At 51.6% G+C, this 20,737-nt stretch overlaps 1 protein-coding gene and 1 long non-coding RNA gene across 2 annotated transcripts; one reads left to right on the top strand and one right to left on the bottom strand.

The window, feature by feature from the left end:
• Window positions 1–1,476: 1,476 nt before the first annotated feature.
• LOC144722784 (uncharacterized) lies at window positions 1,477–8,225 on the top strand. The gene is made up of 3 exons (XR_013586094.1): window positions 1,477–1,795; window positions 5,232–5,452; window positions 6,558–8,225. It is a non-coding gene; the product is annotated as an uncharacterized LOC144722784 (long non-coding RNA).
• Window positions 3,465–20,619, bottom strand: LOC144722747 (periodic tryptophan protein 2 homolog). Its single transcript, XM_078601118.1, has 21 exons — window positions 20,405–20,619; window positions 18,560–18,672; window positions 17,738–17,832; window positions 17,170–17,269; window positions 16,868–17,011; window positions 16,368–16,503; window positions 15,309–15,535; window positions 14,219–14,362; window positions 13,379–13,449; window positions 12,085–12,221; window positions 11,169–11,317; window positions 10,643–10,790; window positions 10,359–10,509; window positions 9,802–9,982; window positions 9,143–9,290; window positions 8,520–8,628; window positions 7,822–7,887; window positions 6,999–7,217; window positions 6,679–6,829; window positions 5,252–5,326; window positions 3,465–4,372 (listed from the first exon to the last, which is right to left on the bottom strand). The coding sequence occupies exons 1-21, from the start codon at window positions 20,420–20,422 to the stop codon at window positions 4,243–4,245; spliced, it is 2,712 nt and encodes a 903-aa protein (XP_078457244.1). The 5' UTR covers window positions 20,423–20,619; the 3' UTR covers window positions 3,465–4,242.
• Between the last annotated feature and the right edge of the window lie 118 nt (window positions 20,620–20,737).

The raw sequence follows: 20,737 nt of genomic DNA, 5'->3' as shown, positions 1-20,737 counted from the left end.
AGGGTCGGGATCGAACTCGAGGCCGACCGAAACTTAATTGCTGGTTTCGGCCGAAAACGAAACCAGACCGAAAGTTAAAAATTTACATTTTTTTAACTTTCGACCGAAACCGAAACTATGCCGAAAGAGGCCATTTTCCAACATTCGAAACCGACTTTCGGTGGGCCTCTCGCCCGAACCCACTTGCGCCTGCAGCGCGGCAGAGGTCGTCAACATCTCGCTCGGGCACTGCCACCAAGGCACCCCGCGAGACGCGCCACGGCCGTCGTGGGCAGCTGGCGCACACGCGGCGGACGGAGCGATGTGGAGTTGTTATCGTTGGCAGGGGAGCGAGGGGCGAGATACTTTGACGATCGCTTGCTGCTGATGATGCTGCTGCTGCTGATGATGCTGAAGATCGCGCGCGCCGACGTCAGCGATGACGCGCGCAGTCCAAATTGTATCCCACAATTCCGCGTGGCATTCGTTTTGTGTTTAATTTATTTTCTTACAAACTTCACTTTCACTATCGGAGCTGCATTGTTGCTGCTTTTAAATATAAACACACCTCAATTATGTAGAACAGCATTATCGTTATTTGTTATTTTATACCTGAAAATAATAACGGAGTAAAGGTGAATAAATTATTTAAATGTTCATCTTTCGCGCGTCTAAATAATGTAATTGACGCACGGCATCATGGGAGTCGCCTTTAGCTCCACCCTCCAATGACGTCATCGATCGAGCACTCGCAGCGTAGAGTGAAATAAATAAAATTGATAAATGTTGCGCAATTAATTACGAAAAAGTGAAGTTTGTAAAGCATAGAGTTCGATGTTCTACAGAGTATATAATAACCCAATACAACCAAATCAATAACGTACCAATGACCTCATCGTTCAGATACTTTAGCGGGAAAACCGGCGTGACGTCACTACTTCCTCAGCTGAGTGGTGAGCGGTTGGGAGTTGGGACTGCGGGATATGGTGTCGCGGGTTCAAACCCCGCGTCATTTCTATGCAACATATTGCATATTAATTTATATTAATTTAACACTTTAAGCAATCACTGATGAGATTAACAGCACCTAGAAACCGGTATTACGGATACTAATCTCAGCTCGAGGTGGCGGAGACGATTAACATACAATACACAGCTCGATTAAGCTATTTAAAACATTCAAATTACGAACGTTTAAAGTGCAATTATTTTTTAATATTTACGTTTGTTTACATGTATTATTTTGGAATGCTTTGATGTCTGCCGGACGAGTCGCCATCGCCAAAATAAAAGACATCCGAGCCCAATGGGACTCTTGATATAAAATACCGCCGCCTCGTGATTCTCAGTCTCTGGTCTACAGCACAATGGGAGATTCGCAAACCGGTTGTGCAACCAATCCCAATACGCATGACCAATCAATAATGATCAATAACGATCATGCCACACGTCCCCGCCCACAATGGGAGATTCGCAAACCGGTTGTGCAACCAATCCCAATACGCATGACCAATCAATAATGATCAATAACGATCATGCCACACGTCCCCGCCCACAATGGGAGATTCGCAAACCGGTTGTGCAACCAATCCCAATACGCATGACCAATCAATAATGATCAATAACGATCAATAACGATCGTGCCACACGTCCCCGCCGTGAGGCCATCAGGAGCCGATCTCAATTGTGAAGCCAAAGCCCTCAGACCTGTAGTCAACCCCCAGGGGGAGAGGCCCTCCTCCATGAGGCCCTCCTGCTGCAAGAGGCCAGGGAGACCGCGGGGTGGGTGGTCGGTCACAGGCAACACAGGGAGATGGTGAGATGGATTTATTATCTTGACTTGTGTTATTATGTTACAATCAATACGTTAGGAAACCGGCAGCAGAGGTTACGCGATAATCAGCAGAGCGTCACGGCGATGATGTTGATGAATATCGTTCGGAACGGAAAGTGTGTCGCGTTTTTTAAAATCGGGGCTAAAGATGTATTTTTTTAATAATCTAATATTAATCTGTGTATACCGTTCTTATTCTGTTGGGGTGACTTCAAATGTAATTGTCACGTTTTTGCTTGAGCAGCAACTCTGCGACCATTTAATCGTCGTTAATGTGAGAGTTTGACTTCATTTCACCTGAACGGGGCTGCCACCACGTGGTCCCACCAGTGGCCGTGTCACGTGTGAGGCGGGCACCCCGAGTGGGAACCCCCCAGGGGCCACCAGCTGAGCTGCTGCTGCTGGGTTCCACTTTGATTTAAACGAGGACCCCGTGCGATGTTTAGACTTCAGCGTTGCGGAGACGAGGCGGCCGGGCGTGGTGCTCGCCACCCATCCCCCCACCCCCCCCCGTCTTGGCATGCTGCCGGCCTTAATAGGCGCTCGCTAACAGCACTTGCCCCCAACATTCTGTGATAAAAAGGGCGATACGGGGAGGTCTTTGTAGCAATGACGAGCCGAGATCTCCTTTGCGTCGAATTCCGCTCTAATCGGAACCACGCGTAGCGTCACTTTCAGTCGATTATCGTGCTGTGACGTCATCGCGCACACGTGCGTGATGACGTCACGTGATTCTCAGTATTGAGTTGGGTGCGTGCTGACGTCACGTCCCCCGTCCCAAACGTGGATCGCACGCAAACGCGTTACGATGTTGCACGATGCTACGGGCATCCCTCGACTTGACGATTCTTAAAAAGGAAAATCGTAAATCGGAACGGCTTTAACCATTTCATTCTAAAAGAGAATCGGGGATGTATTGCGAACGGCCATCTCTACTAACCTACACATATACACCTGTGTTTTTACAAGACAAAAATAATAGGAACGTTAACACAATTTAACAATTTTGATTTAAAGCTTTCGTGACTGCAGGGATTCATATTCTTGGTTCTTTCGGTAAAGTGACTTTACCGAAAGAACCAAGAATACAATTTATAAAACTAACGGTAACCTTTTCGGGGAACGCGCTAAAAGATTTTCTGCGCATTGGATTGAGTGGAGAGGCGATGTGGAGGTGCTGCTGCTGCAGGGACACCGTGACGCTGTCGCGGGAGGAAGATGACGCGGCCTCCCACGTGGCCTCCCACGTGATTTATCTCACGGCGTGTGGCCGCAGTGAAATTTCGTTGAAATTCGATGTCGTGAATAGAAAAGTGTCCCGTAATTTGTCAGTTGCTTTTTACGTGAAATTTCGTAAACCGAACGTTTTTGCAAGGAGGGGATTAATCTGTATATCCAACACGAGTCTTGCTGGCTGGCTATTGGGAGCGACAGTCGCGTCCAAAGAATGTGTGGACTGCTCGTTCATGTCAAAGTTCGGGAACAAACTTCTGTTTTAAAGGATCTATTTGAGTGTAGTGCTGCCCCAATGCCCCATGCAGAGGAGCCACACCGTTACTGGGTGCACGCAACACTGCATCAATTGCTGCCCCCCCCCAAAACCCCCCGGCAGTGTTCATAAATGACACACATTCTGGCAACGAATTTGAAATCGAGTCCTGAACAATACTTTTATTGAAAAAAAAACATCCTTTACAGTTACACATTTTAGGTTTGCCACCCGTCTGTGGATTGGCATCTTGTTTCTCAGGTGGCAGGAATTGATTTGTGCATAGATCTGCTACAAGTATTATATTGAACTATATTATACTGCAGTTTTGATAAGACCTAGGCCGATTTGTAAACAGGCATTCAACGACGCACAAATAATTATTGAAACAATCTTCACCATTTGAATGCAGCAACTAGACGCCATGTTTTGTTTGCTACTAAATGGAGCATGGTGAGGTTTGGATGTTAACGCCCTTGCCTGGCATGCCGGAGGTCGTGGGTTCCATCCCAACCCTGACGCCTGCTGTATATTCGGAGTTGGCATGTCTCTCTCCCCGTGGTCGCTTGGATTTTTCTTCAGGTCCTCCAGTTTTTTACCTCCATTTTAGAATCCACGTGAATTTCCATTATTTGGCTGCTATATACTTCCATGTCATAAGCTGCCACTTAGTTGAGCTACGATTGGTGGCCAGGTCGCTTTTGAAAAAGAGCTACATAGCTCGGTGGGCCTTGAGTTCTTTTAGAGTTCCAGGAAGTGACCACAACAATCGCTGGAAGCCCTGGATCTTTGCGTGTTTGTCACCTCCCATGCAGATCTCTTCACCCGACACGCGTCGGCTAGGGCACGATGTGAGCAAAGGTCCATCGCCACCTCTTTAAGCGAGCATGGCAAGGTACACCACAAATGTGGGTGCCGGTTTTGTGCCACGGGTGAAGTCCTAAATCATGAGATCGCTCAAGAGTTCATTCTCGTCCAAGTCCTCTTCTGCCACTCCTCCGTCCGGCGTCTCGGGAGTCTGCTGGGCCAGTGCGAGGACGTAGCGCATGTTGTACATGTTCCAGTCGCACCTGCAATACAAAGATCCCCCCCCCGGAGGCTTAACAGACTTGTGGGGAAAGTGCTGTTAGTAAGGATATAAGCTCGGCACTGCGCACAAAGGGGTGGGTAGAAATCCGATGGACATGCCTGGCTGCCTTTGTCTCCCTGGTGGTGATGTTTACACACTGCTGAGTTGACCAAGGGGAGGGGGCCCATGATCGGTTCAGATACTCGTCATTGGTGTTGGCTGTGAGCAGGAATAGAACTCAGGTCGTCGGGGTTCGTGGTGCAGCGTGCTAACAGCTCCACGGCCACTCCCCATAAACAGACATTTACACGGCATCCCACCACCTCCCAAGGGTGTGTCGACCAACAAGATCGCCTAATGTAGGGCAAGTCTGCAGCTTTCTGGAGTAGTTCTTGGTTTAGAAACTGGTGGGCAGCCCTGTGCATATGCATTATGTAGCCAACCGTGCTAATTGGAGTTGAGGGTTAAGGACGACAAACTAAACGCCAAAAGCAATTCTAAAGAAATGAGAGTTCAATCTACATTTTACACGTGCATGGTTCCAATGGCTTCCTATTTTGGGAAGGAATAATTCTCCAAATGGCCACAGAAGTGCATCTGAAAGCGCGCAATGCGGTGACCGCAGTTCGTGTGATGGCTTATGCTCTTCGGCGAAATGTGTAAAGTATTGCTGTTTATTTGTGGCGAGCACTTTGTGTGTAATGTGCGTGACTAAGATGTTACGACTGCAGGTATATTAACCCTGAAACGCAGGACAAGATGTCTCGTTCACGGTGCACCATTTAAAGATCCCATCATGTCATTTGATAGCAGTAGGCCAGGGGTGGTATGAATCGTGCGGTTGGGCCGTGTGTGTCCAGGCGCTGTGGGGGAATCTCACAGCTTGGCGACTTCATCATGGCGCTTCTGGGTGCTGCGCTGGAGGTTCCGGATCAGCGGCAGGATGGACGCGGAGCTGCCAGTGGAGGGAACAAGACGCCACGGCAACGCGCCATTGAGTGAGGGCATCCAGATGGTGCCAGAGCAGCCATCCACATAGTGGGCAGCAATCCACATAGTGAGCGGGCATCTGCGTTGCAAGGTGACTGGCTACCCTGCATTGCTTCTAAGTAATAATCACAAGCATACAATAGGCACACTCTTCAAAGCAAAGGTGAGGGACTTTGGCTGAAAGCAGATACTCTAGAAAATGGAGACAATGGTAAGGTTCCATAGTCTTTGGTTCTTTCGGTAGAGTCACGTAGGAATAAATTTATTTGATTTTCTACCTACGCGACTTTACCGAAAGAACCAAAGAGTATGGATCCCTGCAGTCACGAAAACTTCAAATCTAGATTAATGGCAAGGTTGATTTAATAACGCTGATGCATCTCCACATTGCTCGTTTACCTAGGAGAGGCCTCGCCAAAGACTCCTTTTGAGGAGGGTCCTGCCCAGTGGTTCTCAGTAGGGGGGGTGGGGGGGTGCAATGTTTTTGTTGCTGCTTTGTGGCATCCCAAAGATGATGCAGGTAATGTTTCAGCATTGGCATGTTTGGGTCAATACCCAGTTGGGTCCCATGTATTCTTAGCTGCAGAACAAACACATTCCAAAAGTGGGGAAGACCAATTCAACACTTGACACCACAGGATGCCAGACCTCACCAGAGGAGCTCGTCATTGTTTTTGTTGAATGTTCCATGGTACAAACAGGTTTTGGTAAACAGGCATTCTCAGTGGCCGCCCCTCGTTTCTAGAACAATATCACCACAACTTGATTTACAGTCACTACCTTCACTCAATCCTCTGAAATCACTTCAAGTGCATTCCTGACAATCTGCCACTACTGAAGCAAGGCGATATACGAATCGTTTATTATTATTATTCTATATAGGAGTCCTGTTGTAATGTTTGCAATGTCATGGTGATTGTGATGGTTACTAGTGTTACTTTCAATTTGTTTGCACAGGAAAACTATTTTACCAAAGGCATTTCTTTTTCTTGTTTTACAATTGTGTCCAATTTTATTCCTCTCTAAATGCACTATTTTGCAATATGTTTCTCTAATCTTAATGTTTACTTTAGTTAAATAATTAAATCATTAAGTAATATATTGTACGTTTTTTATTTGACTTTCATTGCTGTATGTATTCTATTAATTTGTATGCGACCTGTTGCAAACGCTGTTTATTGTGTTGATAAAACCAGATTCAAGAGCTTCTTAGCTTGGAGGACAATTCTAAAGAAACGGTTTAACACTGCTGGCTCATCCGCTCATACACTTGATTGCTGCCACCCTGGGGCCTGCCATGGAGGGGTGTCCTCTCACCGAGCCTTGAGTGACGGCCCGTGCAGCAGCAGCAGCTGGTGTGCCCACAGGAGGTAGAAGTGGAGGTGGCAAGATGACTCCAGCATGACGGCAACAAAATCCAAGGTCTTGAGCACGTAGACTTCTGCGAGGGACCTGCTGACAATCTCGACTGGAGAGGAATGGGAGAGCGTGCAGGCACGGTGTTACAATGCACAAACGCCTGGTGGTCTAGCATCAGACTGCCGGAACTCCACTACCCAGCTGGGAGTGCAAGGACCCTTCACTCCAGGGGAGCGCGGGGACCCATCGTGCTGTGGGTGCGAGGAGCGGTCACTCACTGTGCGAGTGGGGGATGCTCTCCAGCACCTCCTGGATGACCTGCTTCTCATTGAGGCGGAAGCTGAGGATGAGCGCGGTGGAGAAGTTCCCGGCAGAGAGCGCCTTGCGCACGGACTGCGGCGTCACGTCCACGTCCAGGTCAAAGGGGTCAAACACGAGCCCCCTGTCGAGGGAGTAGACCAGCAGCCCCTCCGTCGTCGTGGCAGCCCATCCCTGCCCTGCGCAGCCCATGGCAATCACAATGAGCATTGTGTTGTGCTGTGCCTATCTAAACTGGAAAAAAGAAACTAATTTCTTTTCAAACTGCTGTTAGGATTTGATTAGTTAGTTGTCCTTCCACCACACCTCCGATTTTAGTAAATAGGCAACGAAAGTCCGACACACACAGAACATGCAAGCATTGCTTGTTGCCAGGTTATCTACGCTTTTTAGGTCGTCAAGTGCAGTGCAGGAGGCTGGCTGCCAGCAGTGAGTGAGACAGGACCCAGTGTTGTAGACCAAGTGGTTGAGAATAATCTTTAGTGGGTACAATTGCACACATTTATGGAATTGTAGAACAGTAAAGTTTTTGTACAATTATATTCCATAAGTGCCATCGGTCAACATACAAAGAACGCTGCGCTGAACAGATAGCCAGCCTTGTGGGCAGTGCCACCTTCACAGCACAATGTGTACAAATGCATTATTATTTGATTACATGGGATGGCCAGTTTAAGTCTGAAGACTTTTGTTGGGAGTCCCACATTTGGAATGCTTGGCCAGCGTCAAAGCAGGCACCATGTGTTTGTGTGGTTTCAAAAGGAGGGGAACGTTGTGTTGGACCTGTGGGGGCGAACTGCAGGGATGTAACGCGCACCTCCGGCTTGAAGTGCCGGCTGCTCATGTCTCCTGGGGGCACGAGGGACAAAGGACGCGTCAAAGGGCACGACACGCACACCGCCAGGGCCGTCCAAGACTAGAACTGTGGACGCGCCCCATGCCCCACTAACACCAGCGTAGGGGCCACTCGGCGCTCAGCGACGCGCGCGGCTGAGTGATGTCCAGTCGGCTCGACTGGCATGCTGGCATCACGACCATGCTTGGAAGGGTCAACGTGGGGTCATCACCAAACTACGCACACGTAAATGTACCGGCTTGCTCACAACTTTTTTTTGGGGTTGGCTCACGTTAACGAGACGTGAAACAGAGCTTCACAGCACATCGGGCTCCCCCAATATAAATACATATTCCCATCCTGTTTAGAATTTGGCCAAGTGTTGTGTGGCATAACCCTCCACCACCACACGAATGAAACCATGACGCGGCTGTGCAGGCGTCGACGCTATGCTGGGCCGCGTTGTACGGTGCAGCAAAACGGCAACAAGCTTGCACCTTGAAACCACGCATCTCAACGTTTATATTACAAAGAAAACGGGTAAAAGCAAAACCGGCAGTCCTAGAAACGTTGTGAACGGGACGCCCGCTGGAGGACCGCTCAACGCACGCGGACTCGCAGGAGGGAGGTGCGTTGTCGAAGTTACCTCGTCGAACGCCGGGAAGGCTGATGGCTGTTCCCTCCTCATCCCCCACACCCTCATCGATCAGCGCCAGGCTTCCAAACTCCGTCATCTTCCGTCGGTCCAGGAATTGCTGTACACCAACACACAAGTCGTTACGTCAAGATGCCCGGTCACATTTATAACATCCCTCATTGGTGCTCTGCCAATTATTTTACTTCCCATTCAAACAAAACTTTTAATTTGACCAGCTAAGGCACACTGAGCTCTTTTTCAGAAGCGACCTGGTTACAATTGATAGCTCAACCAAGTGGCTTATCATAGTGTGGAAATTTATAGCAGCCAAATACTCGAAACACAAGTCGATTCTAAATGTAGAAGTAAAGATCCACACAATCACATGGAGAACATGCACTCCAAATATAGAGGGGCTTAAACCCACGACCTGTATACCAGGTGAGGTAGTTAACATTTCTCCACCATGCAGAACAGGTGCAAAACGTACCAACTCCACGCAAAAAGGCACCGTGATTAGGGGATCGAACCCAGGACTTTCTTGCTGCAAGGCAGCATGAGCATTACCACCGCACCGCCAACACGACACCATAAAGCGCGTACGGAGGGGAGCATGCGACGACGGCTCTCACCTCCATAGCATCCAGGGAGTGGTTGCAGGAGATCTCAAACTTCTTGATGAGGATTTGTTCCTGGATGTTGTAGATGCAGACAAACTTGGAGCGTCCTCCAGCCAGGATGCACTCCCCGTCGGCCGAGTAGCACAGCGTGGTGAAAGACCTGGGGCGACAGGAACGCCGCGCTGAGGTGGACGTACCTGCAACGCCGAGTGTACCTGGAGCGGCGGCAGCGTCTCCCGGCCCTTGACCCGCGTCATTGACACGTCACAAAGGGGCAACCCCCTCCTGGTGGCAGCTGCCCCTGTGTGGCTGGTGTATCGGCGCCTGGCCTGCTCAAGTCTGCTGAAGAGATGTTAACTACTTCGCCTGGTATACAGGAGGTAGTGGCTTCGATCCCCATCCCGACACCTGTATATTTAGATTTTGCACGTTCTCCCCGTGGTCACGTGGATTTTTCTCCGGGTACTCCGGTTTCTCCCTCCACATTTAAAATCGGCGTCAGTTGAGAGTATTTGGCTGCTATACATTTCCACGCGACGATAAGCCAATTAGTAGAGCTATCATTAGTGATGGCCGGGTCGCTTCTGAAAAAGAGCTATTCAGTAGCTCAAGTGGGCCTGCCTCCCCTGGTAAAAAACCGTAACAAATAGCAAGTTTTATTTGCGACTCACTTCCCCTTGGCGGTGTGCTTGGCGGTGACGAGGTCGAGGTCCCGGCGCCCCATGGCCAGGTCGTGGCGCCCCTCGATGGAGCCGGTCTGCGTGGCCTGGTGCGGATCCCAAAACGAGATGTGGCCGTCCAGCGTGGCGACGGCGATCTGCTTGCCGTCCGGCCGGAACACCACGGCCAGGGCTGCGGTGGCAGGCACAGCGGCGCGCAGTTAAACGTCAAGCGCCTACCGGCTGGCACTGCCGCCGCCGTACCTCCAATTAGCACGGTTGGCTACGTACGGTGCGAAAGATGTTCGACGTACGCACGTACACGCAGCAGGAAGACCACCAGCCACAGGGTCAACCCGGAAGCGTCGTGGTCTTTGGTCAGTCGACTCGATCAGTGGCTAGGAGATGTTATCTCCCTCGCCTGGTATACAGGCGGTCGTGGGCTTGATCCTGACCGTGACTATGCGAGGAGCGGCGAGCGGGGGCATTGAGGGCAATAGTGAGCGGCGTAGTGAGCGGGGCGGTGAGTGGAGCGTTGAGGCGGGTGGGGGCGGTAAGGCGAGCGGTACCGTCCGAGTTGAGCTGGATGGTCTCCCGGTTGCCCTTGTTCTCGAACACGTCCCAGACGCGCACCGTGCGGTCCCACGAGCAGCTCGCCAGCAGGGCCTGCCCGGGGCTGAAGCTGAGGCCACTCACCGGCCCCTCGTGACCGGCCAGCACCTGCACGCGAGACAAAGACAAAGAGACCCCCCCGTGTAGCCTCGACAGACCTCTGGGGCGAGTGCCGCGCGTTAACGGTGGATCCTGCGTCCCAGGCACCCACGGTGGCAGGGAGTGGCGAGCGGACACAAACCTCCAGCAGACGTCCCGTCTGCATGGACCACACGTAGACCTCGAAGTGGTCGGAGGATCCGGCGCACACCACCTCCCCGCTCGAGTCCACCGCCACGCTGCAGAACTGCGCCGGACGCGGCGACGTGAACGTCCGGAAGTTGCGGTACCTGTGGGACGCCGGGCCGGCGAGGTGTTAACGACCTCGCTTGGTATGCAGGAGCTCGTGGTCTCCATCCCGACCCTGATGATGCTGCTGTATATCTGGAGTCTGGTATTCTCTCTCCCCTTCTCTCCCCGTGGTGGTTGTGAGGATTTTTCTCTGGGTCCTCCGGTTTTTCCCCTCCACATTTAGAATTTATGTGCGTTGAGCATATTTGGCTGGCGATAGAAATGTCCACGTTATGACAAGCCATTTCGTTGAGCTATCATTTGTGGCCAGGTCTGAAAAAAGAGCTAAACAGCCCAGTGGGTTTTAGCTGGTAAAATAAAAATTTAGTTTAGTTTAAGTCTCGCGTCCGGCCATGGGAATGTGGAACTTGCGCCACCTGTGCAGGTCGAAGGCTCGGACGGTGCCATCCAGGGAGGCGGAGAGCACCACGAAGCCGGTGCTGGTGAAGGTGACGCCCGTGATGGAGCTGCTGTGGTCGCTGAAGGTGACGAAGCAGAAGCCGCTGCTGGTGTTCCACAACTTCACCTGCAGCACGCACACACCACCACCGCCGCCAACCTCACGTTATCATATTATTATTATAGGATTTTATAATTATCATTATGGTGGCTAGGAGATGTTAACTACTTTACCTGGTATACAGGAGGTCATGGGTTCAATCTTGACGCCTGTTGTATATTTAGAGTTTGCGTTTCTCTCCCCTCCCGTGGTCGTGTGGATTTTTCTCCGGGTCTTCTGGTTTTTCCCTCCACATTTAGAATCAACATCACGCGTTAAGAGTATTTGGCTGCTATAATATTTCACGTTTTAAGCCACTTCTCGTTGAGCTATCATTTGTGACAGCCAGGTCGCTTCTAAAAAGAGCTACATAGATAGCTCAGTGGGCCTTACCTTATTAATTTACCTAAAATAAAATAATGAATTATTCTTCTTGTTTACCAAGGAGAATCTCACTCCGAGTCTCAAGAAGTATTTTCAGGAGGGGACTGCCCAACGTTCGCAATGGGGCCGATGGTGCCCCTGCTGCTGTGTGTTGTCTTGCTGTGGTCTGGGATGGCTCTTGCTGTTGTTTTGCTGCCTTGCCCAAAAGTCCAAACACATATCCTGATTCTGACTCTCCGGCGGCATCTTTGTTTATCACTGATTTACGCCGTCTCGATAATCGTCGATGCACCTTTCTCAGGAACGCCCCCCTCCCTCCACCACCCCACCCTCCTCCCCCACCCTCCGTCACCCCCCCCTGAACGTAACCCGGTGCCACTGTGGCAAACCAAACGGAGCGGAAGCGTCACCTTGCCATCATCTCCGCCCGTCGCCATGTGCTGCCCATCGGGCGAGTAGCTCACGCACGCCATGCTGTTGTAGTGGCCCTGCTGCTTCATGACGTACGACTCGCTCTGCCATTCCCACACCAACAGCTGCCCGTAGCCTGCACCGCAGCAAAACAACAACAAACATCCCCCCAACCCCGTACAGCTTTGAACACGGTGGAGAAACGTACGTATGTTGAACTTCTATTCTATTTCAGATTGAAATAGTGCCCTTTTCAGAGAGCTTTACAATACCATACGTAGCCAACTGTACTAGTAAAAGGACAACAAACTAAACACAAAGCCGTTCTCAAGAAATGTTAACTACCTCGCCTGATATACAGGAGGATTTAATCCCGACCCTGACGATGGATTTTTCTCCTGGGTCGTGAATTTTTCTCTGAGTCCTGCGGCTTTTCCCTCCACATTTAGAATAGACATCATGCGTTTAGAGTATTTGGCTGCTAAAATGTTCACGTGATAAGCAACTTCGTTGAGCTATCATTTGTGGCCAGGTTGCTTCTGAACAAGAGCTGTATAGCTGAGTGGGCCTTAACTGGTAAAAGAAAACAATAGTTTTATAGTTTAGTTTTAACAGACTTTGGGTAGCAAGTGCTGTTAGCGAGGAACACCTATGAAGGCTGGCACAGTGGCACACAAGGGGGTGGGTGGCCAACACCATGCAAAATGGTGACACACAGAGTGGAATGACGTAGTTGGCAGCAGGGGCGTGCTGCAACAAAGGTTGAGGAACGAGTGACAGCAGCAGAGGGGCACGTGGGGATCACGGAAGGGCGACAGGGGAGGGACGGGAAGCAGTGGAGGGGTGATGGAGAAGAGGCGAGGCCTTAACAGAGAAACAGGAGGAGGTTAAGGAGGGGGACTGCGTAATGTACTGGGGCAGTGTTGAGTCTCTGGGCAGTGTTGAGTCTATGGTGCAGTGCTGAGTCTATGGGCAGTGTTGAGTCTATGGGTAACAGTGCTGAGTCTATGGGTAGCAGTGCTGAGTCTATGGGTAGCAGTGCTGAGTCTATGGGTAGCAGTGCTGAGTCTATGGGTAGCAGTGCTGAGTCTATGGTGCAGTGCTGTTCAATGTGCAGGGGAAGTTGATTCCAGTGGAGGGCTGCAAGGAGGGAGAAGGACCGAACACGGGGGCTGGGCACAGGGAGGAGGAGGAGGGACAGAGAGAAGATTGGGAACGAAGAGGACGAGAGGAGGAGGAGATCTACGAAGCCAGATGGCAGCAGTGCCGCAAGGACAGCGAACACCGACTCACCTGTACAGCCAAAAGCGATCCAGTCGCCCGTGTTGTTGATGCAAACCGACGAGATCGATTGGTCCGAAATGCTGCAGGAAAAGGGAGAGAATTTACACGGGAAGGGTTCGCGCTGCGGTCATCCCAAAAACGTTTCAACACCGATTCATCTGGCACGCACGCGAAGCGCGCGATGGTCGCGCGTCGTGCGAGCACGCAGCGTCGCTGCGCCCCGGCGTTCGTGGCGCAGCCAACATTCATCGCACTGGGACGTGAGGGTTGGCGGATCACGGAAGTGTGTGAGACTCCCAACCCTGCCGGGGCGGCAAGGTAAACTAAACTAGACGCAGTGCAGCGCGGAGTAGGAGGCGCTCGCGACCAATATCATCAGTAACAGTTTATTTTGGGTTAGATCGCGTAAATATATAAATGTGTCGTTAAACCCGCCACCACCCGACACAGCCAACTAGTAAGGGTTGTCACGTAAACAGAACGTGCCAATTCGTCACTCGTACAACACACCGGTGTGTTGGAGAGCCAAACCACAAAATGTACAACTTTTTATTTTACAGCGTCGCCTACCCCTACTGCAAATGTAATTGGCAGGACCCTCCACAAAGAAAAGTCTTGAGACTATTTATTATATTTTCCCAAGTAAGGCCCACTGAGCTGTGTAGCTCTTTTGCAAAAGTGACCTGGCCACAAATGACAGCTCAATCAAGTGGCTTATCATCATGTGGAAATTTACAGCAGCCAGATACTCCTGAAGGCATGCTGATTATGTGGAGGGAAAAACCAGAGGACCCGGAGAAAAATCCACCACCAGGTGATCTTAAAGATGTCGAGAGGCCGATGTCTCACCTGAGAGAGTGGATGAGGTTGAAGTCCGGCAGCTCGTGGATGTGGAACACTCCGGAGGCGAAGGCCGAGACGAGGATCTGCGTGGCCTTGTGGTAGTCGGCGGCGGTGAGGCAGTTGAAGTCTCCGTCTTTGTTGAAGAAGTACCTGCAGGGACGAGGTGCCACCACCACTTCAGCGATGCTGACGGACACACTCAACTAAAATAACTCAACTACCTCACCTAAATTTCGATTTAAAGCTTTCATGACTGCAGGTATTCATCTTCTTGTTTCTTTCGGCAAAGTCACGTAGAAGGGAAATTATAAAATAATAAAAATAAAACATAATAAAATACAATTCTCACGACGTTTCGGCCACAACGCAAGCATCCGTCCTCACGTGAAGAACAGGTCTGTCGGAAAGACAGCGTCACCTAACTCAACTCGCCTCAGCTAAAACTAGCGAACTAAACTAACTCAACTAAACTTGTATTTTGACCAGATGAGGCCCACTGATCTATGCAGATATTTTTTAGAGCGACCTGGCCATCACAAATAATGGTTTAACGAAGCGGCTTATCGTCGTCTAGAAATGTATAGCAGCCGAATACTCTAAACGTGCGATGTTGATTCTAAACGTGGAGGGGGAAAATCGCGACCACCACGGCAAGAGAGATAGACGCAAACTCCACATATACAGCAGGCGTCAGGGTCGGGATCGAACCCACGACCACCTGCATAGCAGGCGAGGTAGTTAACATCTCGCCACTGCGCACCTGGAACACAGTCTGCTCTCTCTGTGGAGGCAACGAGTCGATTGGTCTGGCGGCAAAGTGACAACGCTCGTGCCTCACAGCAGGAAGGGCCTGGGTTTAATTCCCCACTCGGCTGCCTTTCTGGTGCACAAGCACGATTACGAGGGGATCTGTGAAACTGCTTCCGTGCTCGACCGTTGCTCCACATCGCGCGGTGCCGTCACGCGACAATGCCGGACGACAGCCGCGTTCGCTTCTTTGCAACCACCACACTCACAACTCAACACCACAGCTCGTCACACTTGCACACAACAACAACAACTCACAGCCACAACTTGCGCGTCACTCGCCACTCACTTGAACTTCTGTTTGTAGTGGACCTTGTATTGGGCAACTTCCGTCTCCACTTTCCCGTGAATCACTTCGCCGGCCTTCTCCCCCTCGCCGTCGCCGCAGGGAACTTCCCGCTCCTCCTCCTCCGCCGCCGCCTCCTCCGGGGCCTTCGTGACCCGAGGCCTGAGGCCCGTCAGCGGAGTGTCGCACTCCCACACGCACAGCGCGGCATCCCGACTCAGCGTGTAAATCTGAGAAAGCGCCAACACACGAACACGTGAACACGCCAACACAGGAGCACGCGCGCTCTCCCTCTCTCTCAACAGTTTATCCAGCAAAGCCTCGCCTAGTAGGGCGCAGCGGTGGCGAGATGTTACCTTCCTCGCCTGGTATATCAGAGGTCGTGGGTTCGATCCCTATCTTGACACCTGCTGAATATTCGGAGTTTGCGTGCTCTCCTTGTGGACGCGTTAATTTTTCTCCAGGTCCTCCGGTTTTTCCCTCCACGCTTATAATCAACGTGCATTTAGAGTATTTGACTGCTATAAATGTCCACGTGGTAAGCCATTTCGTTGAGCTATAATTTGCGATAGCCCAGTCGTTTCTATATCGTCTCAAGATTGTATTTTAGGAGGGTCCTGCCAAATATGTAATCACATTGTAATCCCAATTCAGTAATTTGCAGGTATTTGTTCAGCGTTAGGATGTTGCTACGTTGTATGTGGTTTTGTTTTCTTGTGGCTATGGGAGGAAACCGCCCATTCACAACAGGGGGTAGAACACCCAAACTCCACGCAGAAAGGTGCCCGGGGGTTCGGATTGAACCCAGGTGGGGGGCTCCTTGCCACGAGACTCCGCTGGCGCCCACACGTCACTGTCACGGCCGAGCCGATGGACAACGGCACGAATCAAACGGCACGAGCAGCGACCCAGCGATGCCCGAGTGCAGGCCGCGGGGCTGGCACCACCCACCAGGCTGACCGCCCGCCCACGAGCCGTCCGTCAGCCGCACCACCCCACACCTGGGGGGTGCCCTCCCCCTCTCCGCCCGCCGCAAGCGAGCCAAGGGAGGCGCGCACGTACGTCGAGGGAGTTCTGCCTGAAGAAGCACGCGACGATGGCGTCCCTGTGGCCCCCGAGGGCGTAGAAGACCAGATTCTGCCAGCGTTCGACTCCAAACACCCACGTGGACATGTCCTTGCTGCCCACCGAGAAGCACCTGGGGGGGGGGGGTGGAGACGCGCGTGGTGCTGTCACAAAGACGGAGAGAGGCTCTCGCGACCGAAACCACGCGAGATCGCGCGCCAGATCTCACTCGCTGGCGCGGGCAGTCGCCCACCGCGTCGGCCTTCTCGCGCTACGACTACCACCACGACCACTACTTAAGGCCACCAGGGGCTGCCAGTGGCCCGCGGGGCCTTCAATGAACAACGCTGTCTTGGAGGAATCCGATGAGCTATAAAGCTCTTCTTCACAGCTGTCCAGTAGATCTCCAGGCAGCACCCAGCATCGTGCGGAGCGAACACGGAAGCGCACGCACGGTAGCGATGGGCGGTGCGCGCAACGCCGGGCCGTGAGCTCACCTGGAATCGTCCGTCCAGTCGATGCACGTGGTCTCGTCGTACGGCCCAAAGAAGGTTTTGTCCAGCACGAATGGGTTGAACTCCCGCACGAGGCCGGGAGCGTGATAAAGCATCGCCACCTTGTCTTTGGTCACGACAAACTTCCTGCAAAATCGGCGTTTGATAGGAGTCACAAAATCACAAACTATTTTTTATTTTACGAGGTAAGGCCCACTGAGCCTTCTTATAACCCCGCGACCTCCCACGAGGGGGGTCAGCTTCCCCGACGAGGTGGAGTGGGGGGGGTGTTGGTGGCAACTCACCGCCCGTCCGGAGAGAACTTGATGCTGTGCACCGGCTTGTTGAAGTGGAAGTGGTGCAGCACCGACTTGCCGATCATGCTCACGAGCACCGCGGCACCCTCTGCAACAGGGACCCCACCCCCCCCCCACGGCATCAACGCTCGCATTCTCAAGAGGCAACAATAAGCTCGGCAAAAGCGTACGTGGTGGTGTATATCATCGGATTTTCTTTCGATTAGTTTTTCTTCCGACACCGGTAGAAAACTAAAATACAATAACTTTATCGGTACCGAGGCTCCCCCCAAGGCCACGCGGGAGGGCGTGTGGCACAGTTTGGCGCCGGCTGTCGTAGAGTGCGGCGGTCGTGTCGCTACGATTCTCTGCCGTGAGTAACGGCGTCTTTAAAAACAATGCTACAATGAGCCGCTTGCGCGTTTCCCGAGATTCAGAGGTGAACGGGACACCCATCCTGCAGTCGTCTCGGAACGGGAAAGAGTTAATATCTCGGGGCAAGCAGCTTATAATCACACGAAGGGCGGATGTTAACGAGCACGGCTCGCAGAGCGGGGACGCTGTGGGAAGGCCGCACCTTCGTCGATGAGGATGGCCAGGCTCATGTCTCGAGAGAGGCCCACACAGCTGATGTTGACCCTTGTCGCCACAGGCAGGGTCTCCGACTTGTTACTGTTGCGTACACACACAAAGACAAAGATCACCCGTGTAGCGTTAACAGCCTGTTGGGGCAAGTGCTGATAGTGAGTACCTATGAAGACTGGTACAGGGGCACACAAGGGGTGGTGGCCAGTACCACCCCCAAAAACCTTCGTCTCCCCACTGGCGATGTTTACGCACTGCACCAGGTACTCATTTGAGGCCGAGTCGACCAAGGAGAGGCCCAGGACCAGTTCTGATACTCGTCACTGGTGTTGGTGACCATCAGTTGAAATCAAACTCAGGTTGCTGGGTTCGTAGCGCAGAGCGCCAACCATTGCACAACCGCTTTCCACCACCGTTGTGGAGAAACACAAACACATTCATCATTTTAAATAATGAGTAGGAAACACATAGCGCAAGGTGGTCTCCACCCATTGCCTGAAATGAAGCAATGTGAAACTCCATGAAGATTGCAACGCTGGAAAATACACACTGTAAATGTAACAATGATGATGGGTGAGCTTTGCTAAACACTTTAGGTTATAAATTCATCAGCACTGGTTCACCACGAGACAACGCATGACCCAATTCGACCTTCTGTGTCTCGTCAGGAGTCAGGGTATCGCTTAAATGAATGCTGGCGAACTGGCAGACCGCTTGTAAACAACAAGAGCCCTCTCGGGACATGGCTTGGAGTGTGACGCTAAACCCTTGTAACACCGAGAGCAGGCATCGCTGCCCACGTGGCGGCACTCACTTTTTGAGGTCGAAGAGCGTGATGCGGTTCCCCACGGGGCTGACCACGCTGTTGCCATCGGGAGAGAAGGCGAGGTTTCCGCGACGGTACACAGTGCCCAGCAGGTTCGAAAACTGCGGAGCAAAGGCACAGGCACCAACCTTAGCAGACACTCGCTCACCGACGACGCTCACGCTCGCGCGCATTGCCGCGGTGGCTAGGAGATGTCATCTCTCTCGCTTGGTATGGAGGAGGTCGTGGGTTCGATCCCGACCCTCACAATGCCTGTATATTTGGAGTTTGCGTGTTCGTTCTCTCCGTGATCGCGTTGATTTTTCTCCGAATTTTCCGGGTTTTCCCTCGACATTTAGAATTTGGCTGCTATACATTTCCACGTGATAAGCAACTTGGCTGAGCTATCATTTGTGGGCAGGTCACTTCTGAAAAACAAGAGCTATATCGCTCAGTGAGTCTTAGCTGGTAAAATAAAACAGTTGAGTTCAATATAGTCGTGTTGTATGTATGTTGGAGGTGCGGGGAAAGACAACTAAACACAAAGAGCAGTTCTAAAGAAATTAGTTTTCAATTTAGTTTTTTTTTTTATATCGGAAGAGCATTTTAATTACACATCCACCACATAATCGTGGCAGAATGGTTGATGAAGCATTCCATGATTGAGACATTTTAATGCGCGTGTGTAAACAGTAATGGGTGCATTTCGCCGAGATGTTCACGCAGCCCTAACTATGGCCATACATTACACCACTGTGCTCTGGGCTCCTTCAACGAAGGAGGAACAGCAAGACTACACATGCCGCTCTCTCTCTGCTGAAGCCCTCGCTCTGGTCGAGGCGAGCAGCAGACCTCGACATTGGCATTTGGTTCCTGAACATACTGAGATTCGCAAGAAAACGAGAGAGCCGATTTCGTGCCAATGATTGGTGCTGCTTTGAAAGTTACACGGAGGCAGAGAGATGCGCATGTGGATGAGAGAACAAATGCAGCCTGGACAAGTCATGTTGACGGGTTTGAACAGGACAACACTGCAGACGGGGTCGTGGGCTGGCGGCCAAGACGGACGACGGAGTCGCAGCTCAAGGAGGGAACATTCCGAGGATAACTCACGCGACGACGAAGCGATGAAGTCAGCTGTTGCAACATGCAAAGTGGACTTTGAAGTCGCACGAGCGTGAGCAATGGTTGCTGTACTTTAACGTCGTTGCTATTTCTAGTTTTAGCGACCCGGGTTACAATTCAAAATGAGACGATTATCCGGGTGTCTTTTAATTTCTCACCTGGTTACTGAACGTGAATCTACTGCTGTTGATTATGACGGTGGTGATAATTACAAGGCTACAACTCCCAAGTCACAATCACACAGTGCAGTCCGTATTGAGGCAAAATCAGAATATATACTGCAGGAGGAGAATCCGACGAGCTTTCAAGCTCCTTTTCACGTGTCCAGTAGGGGCGGATCAGGACGTGACAACAGTACAAACACACGATAGGAGATCGAAGAATAGTAAAGGTAACCAAATCACTTAAAATTATTTAGATAAAATATTTTTTTACATTTTACCAGGTAAAGCTCACTGAGCTATTAGCTTCTTTTTCAGAAGCGACCTGGCCGCAAATAATAGCTCAAGAAAGTGGCTCATCATCACGTGGACATTTTATAGCAGCCAAATCATCTAAATGCAGCTGCCCCTCTGCAGAGACCGACTGAGTGCGCCTCCAAATCCTCTCTCGTGAGACGGGGCGAAGAGGAGAAGACGCCAGAGGAGAGAGCCTGAGGACGAGAAGGACGAGACGGGCCGACAGAGCAATGGAGACCGCGCTCCGTGCACCGCTCGCGATGGAACGAACCCTGAAGTTGAACTTCATGACGGCGGAGCGCTGCGCGGAACCGGAGCCGCGAACAGGAGCCGAGGGGAGCCACGGGGGGGGAGAGCAGGGAAGACGTGGAGCTACGTGGAGTCAGACGTGGAGCTACGTGGAGTCGCGGTGTGGAGCCGCAGTGTGGAGCACGTGGCCGTACTAACACGTGCTTCCGGGTTAACGCGCCCGCGAGGGGGTAAACCCTCGGCGATAACTTCCGGTTCACCCCCCCCTCCAACCCCCACCGCACATCCCCCGTTCCGCCCCCGCCGCCTCGGGCGGTTCTGCTTCCGCCTTCTTCGTGCTTGTCGACCCTTGACC

The sequence above is a fragment of the Lampetra planeri genome, chromosome 1 (genome assembly GCF_965212315.1).
Source record: "Lampetra planeri chromosome 1, kcLamPlan1.2.h2, whole genome shotgun sequence".
Taxonomy (NCBI): domain Eukaryota; kingdom Metazoa; phylum Chordata; class Hyperoartia; order Petromyzontiformes; family Petromyzontidae; genus Lampetra; species Lampetra planeri.
Note: the sequence above shows the minus strand (reverse complement) of the source record. Positions and strands in the feature narration are given on the sequence as shown.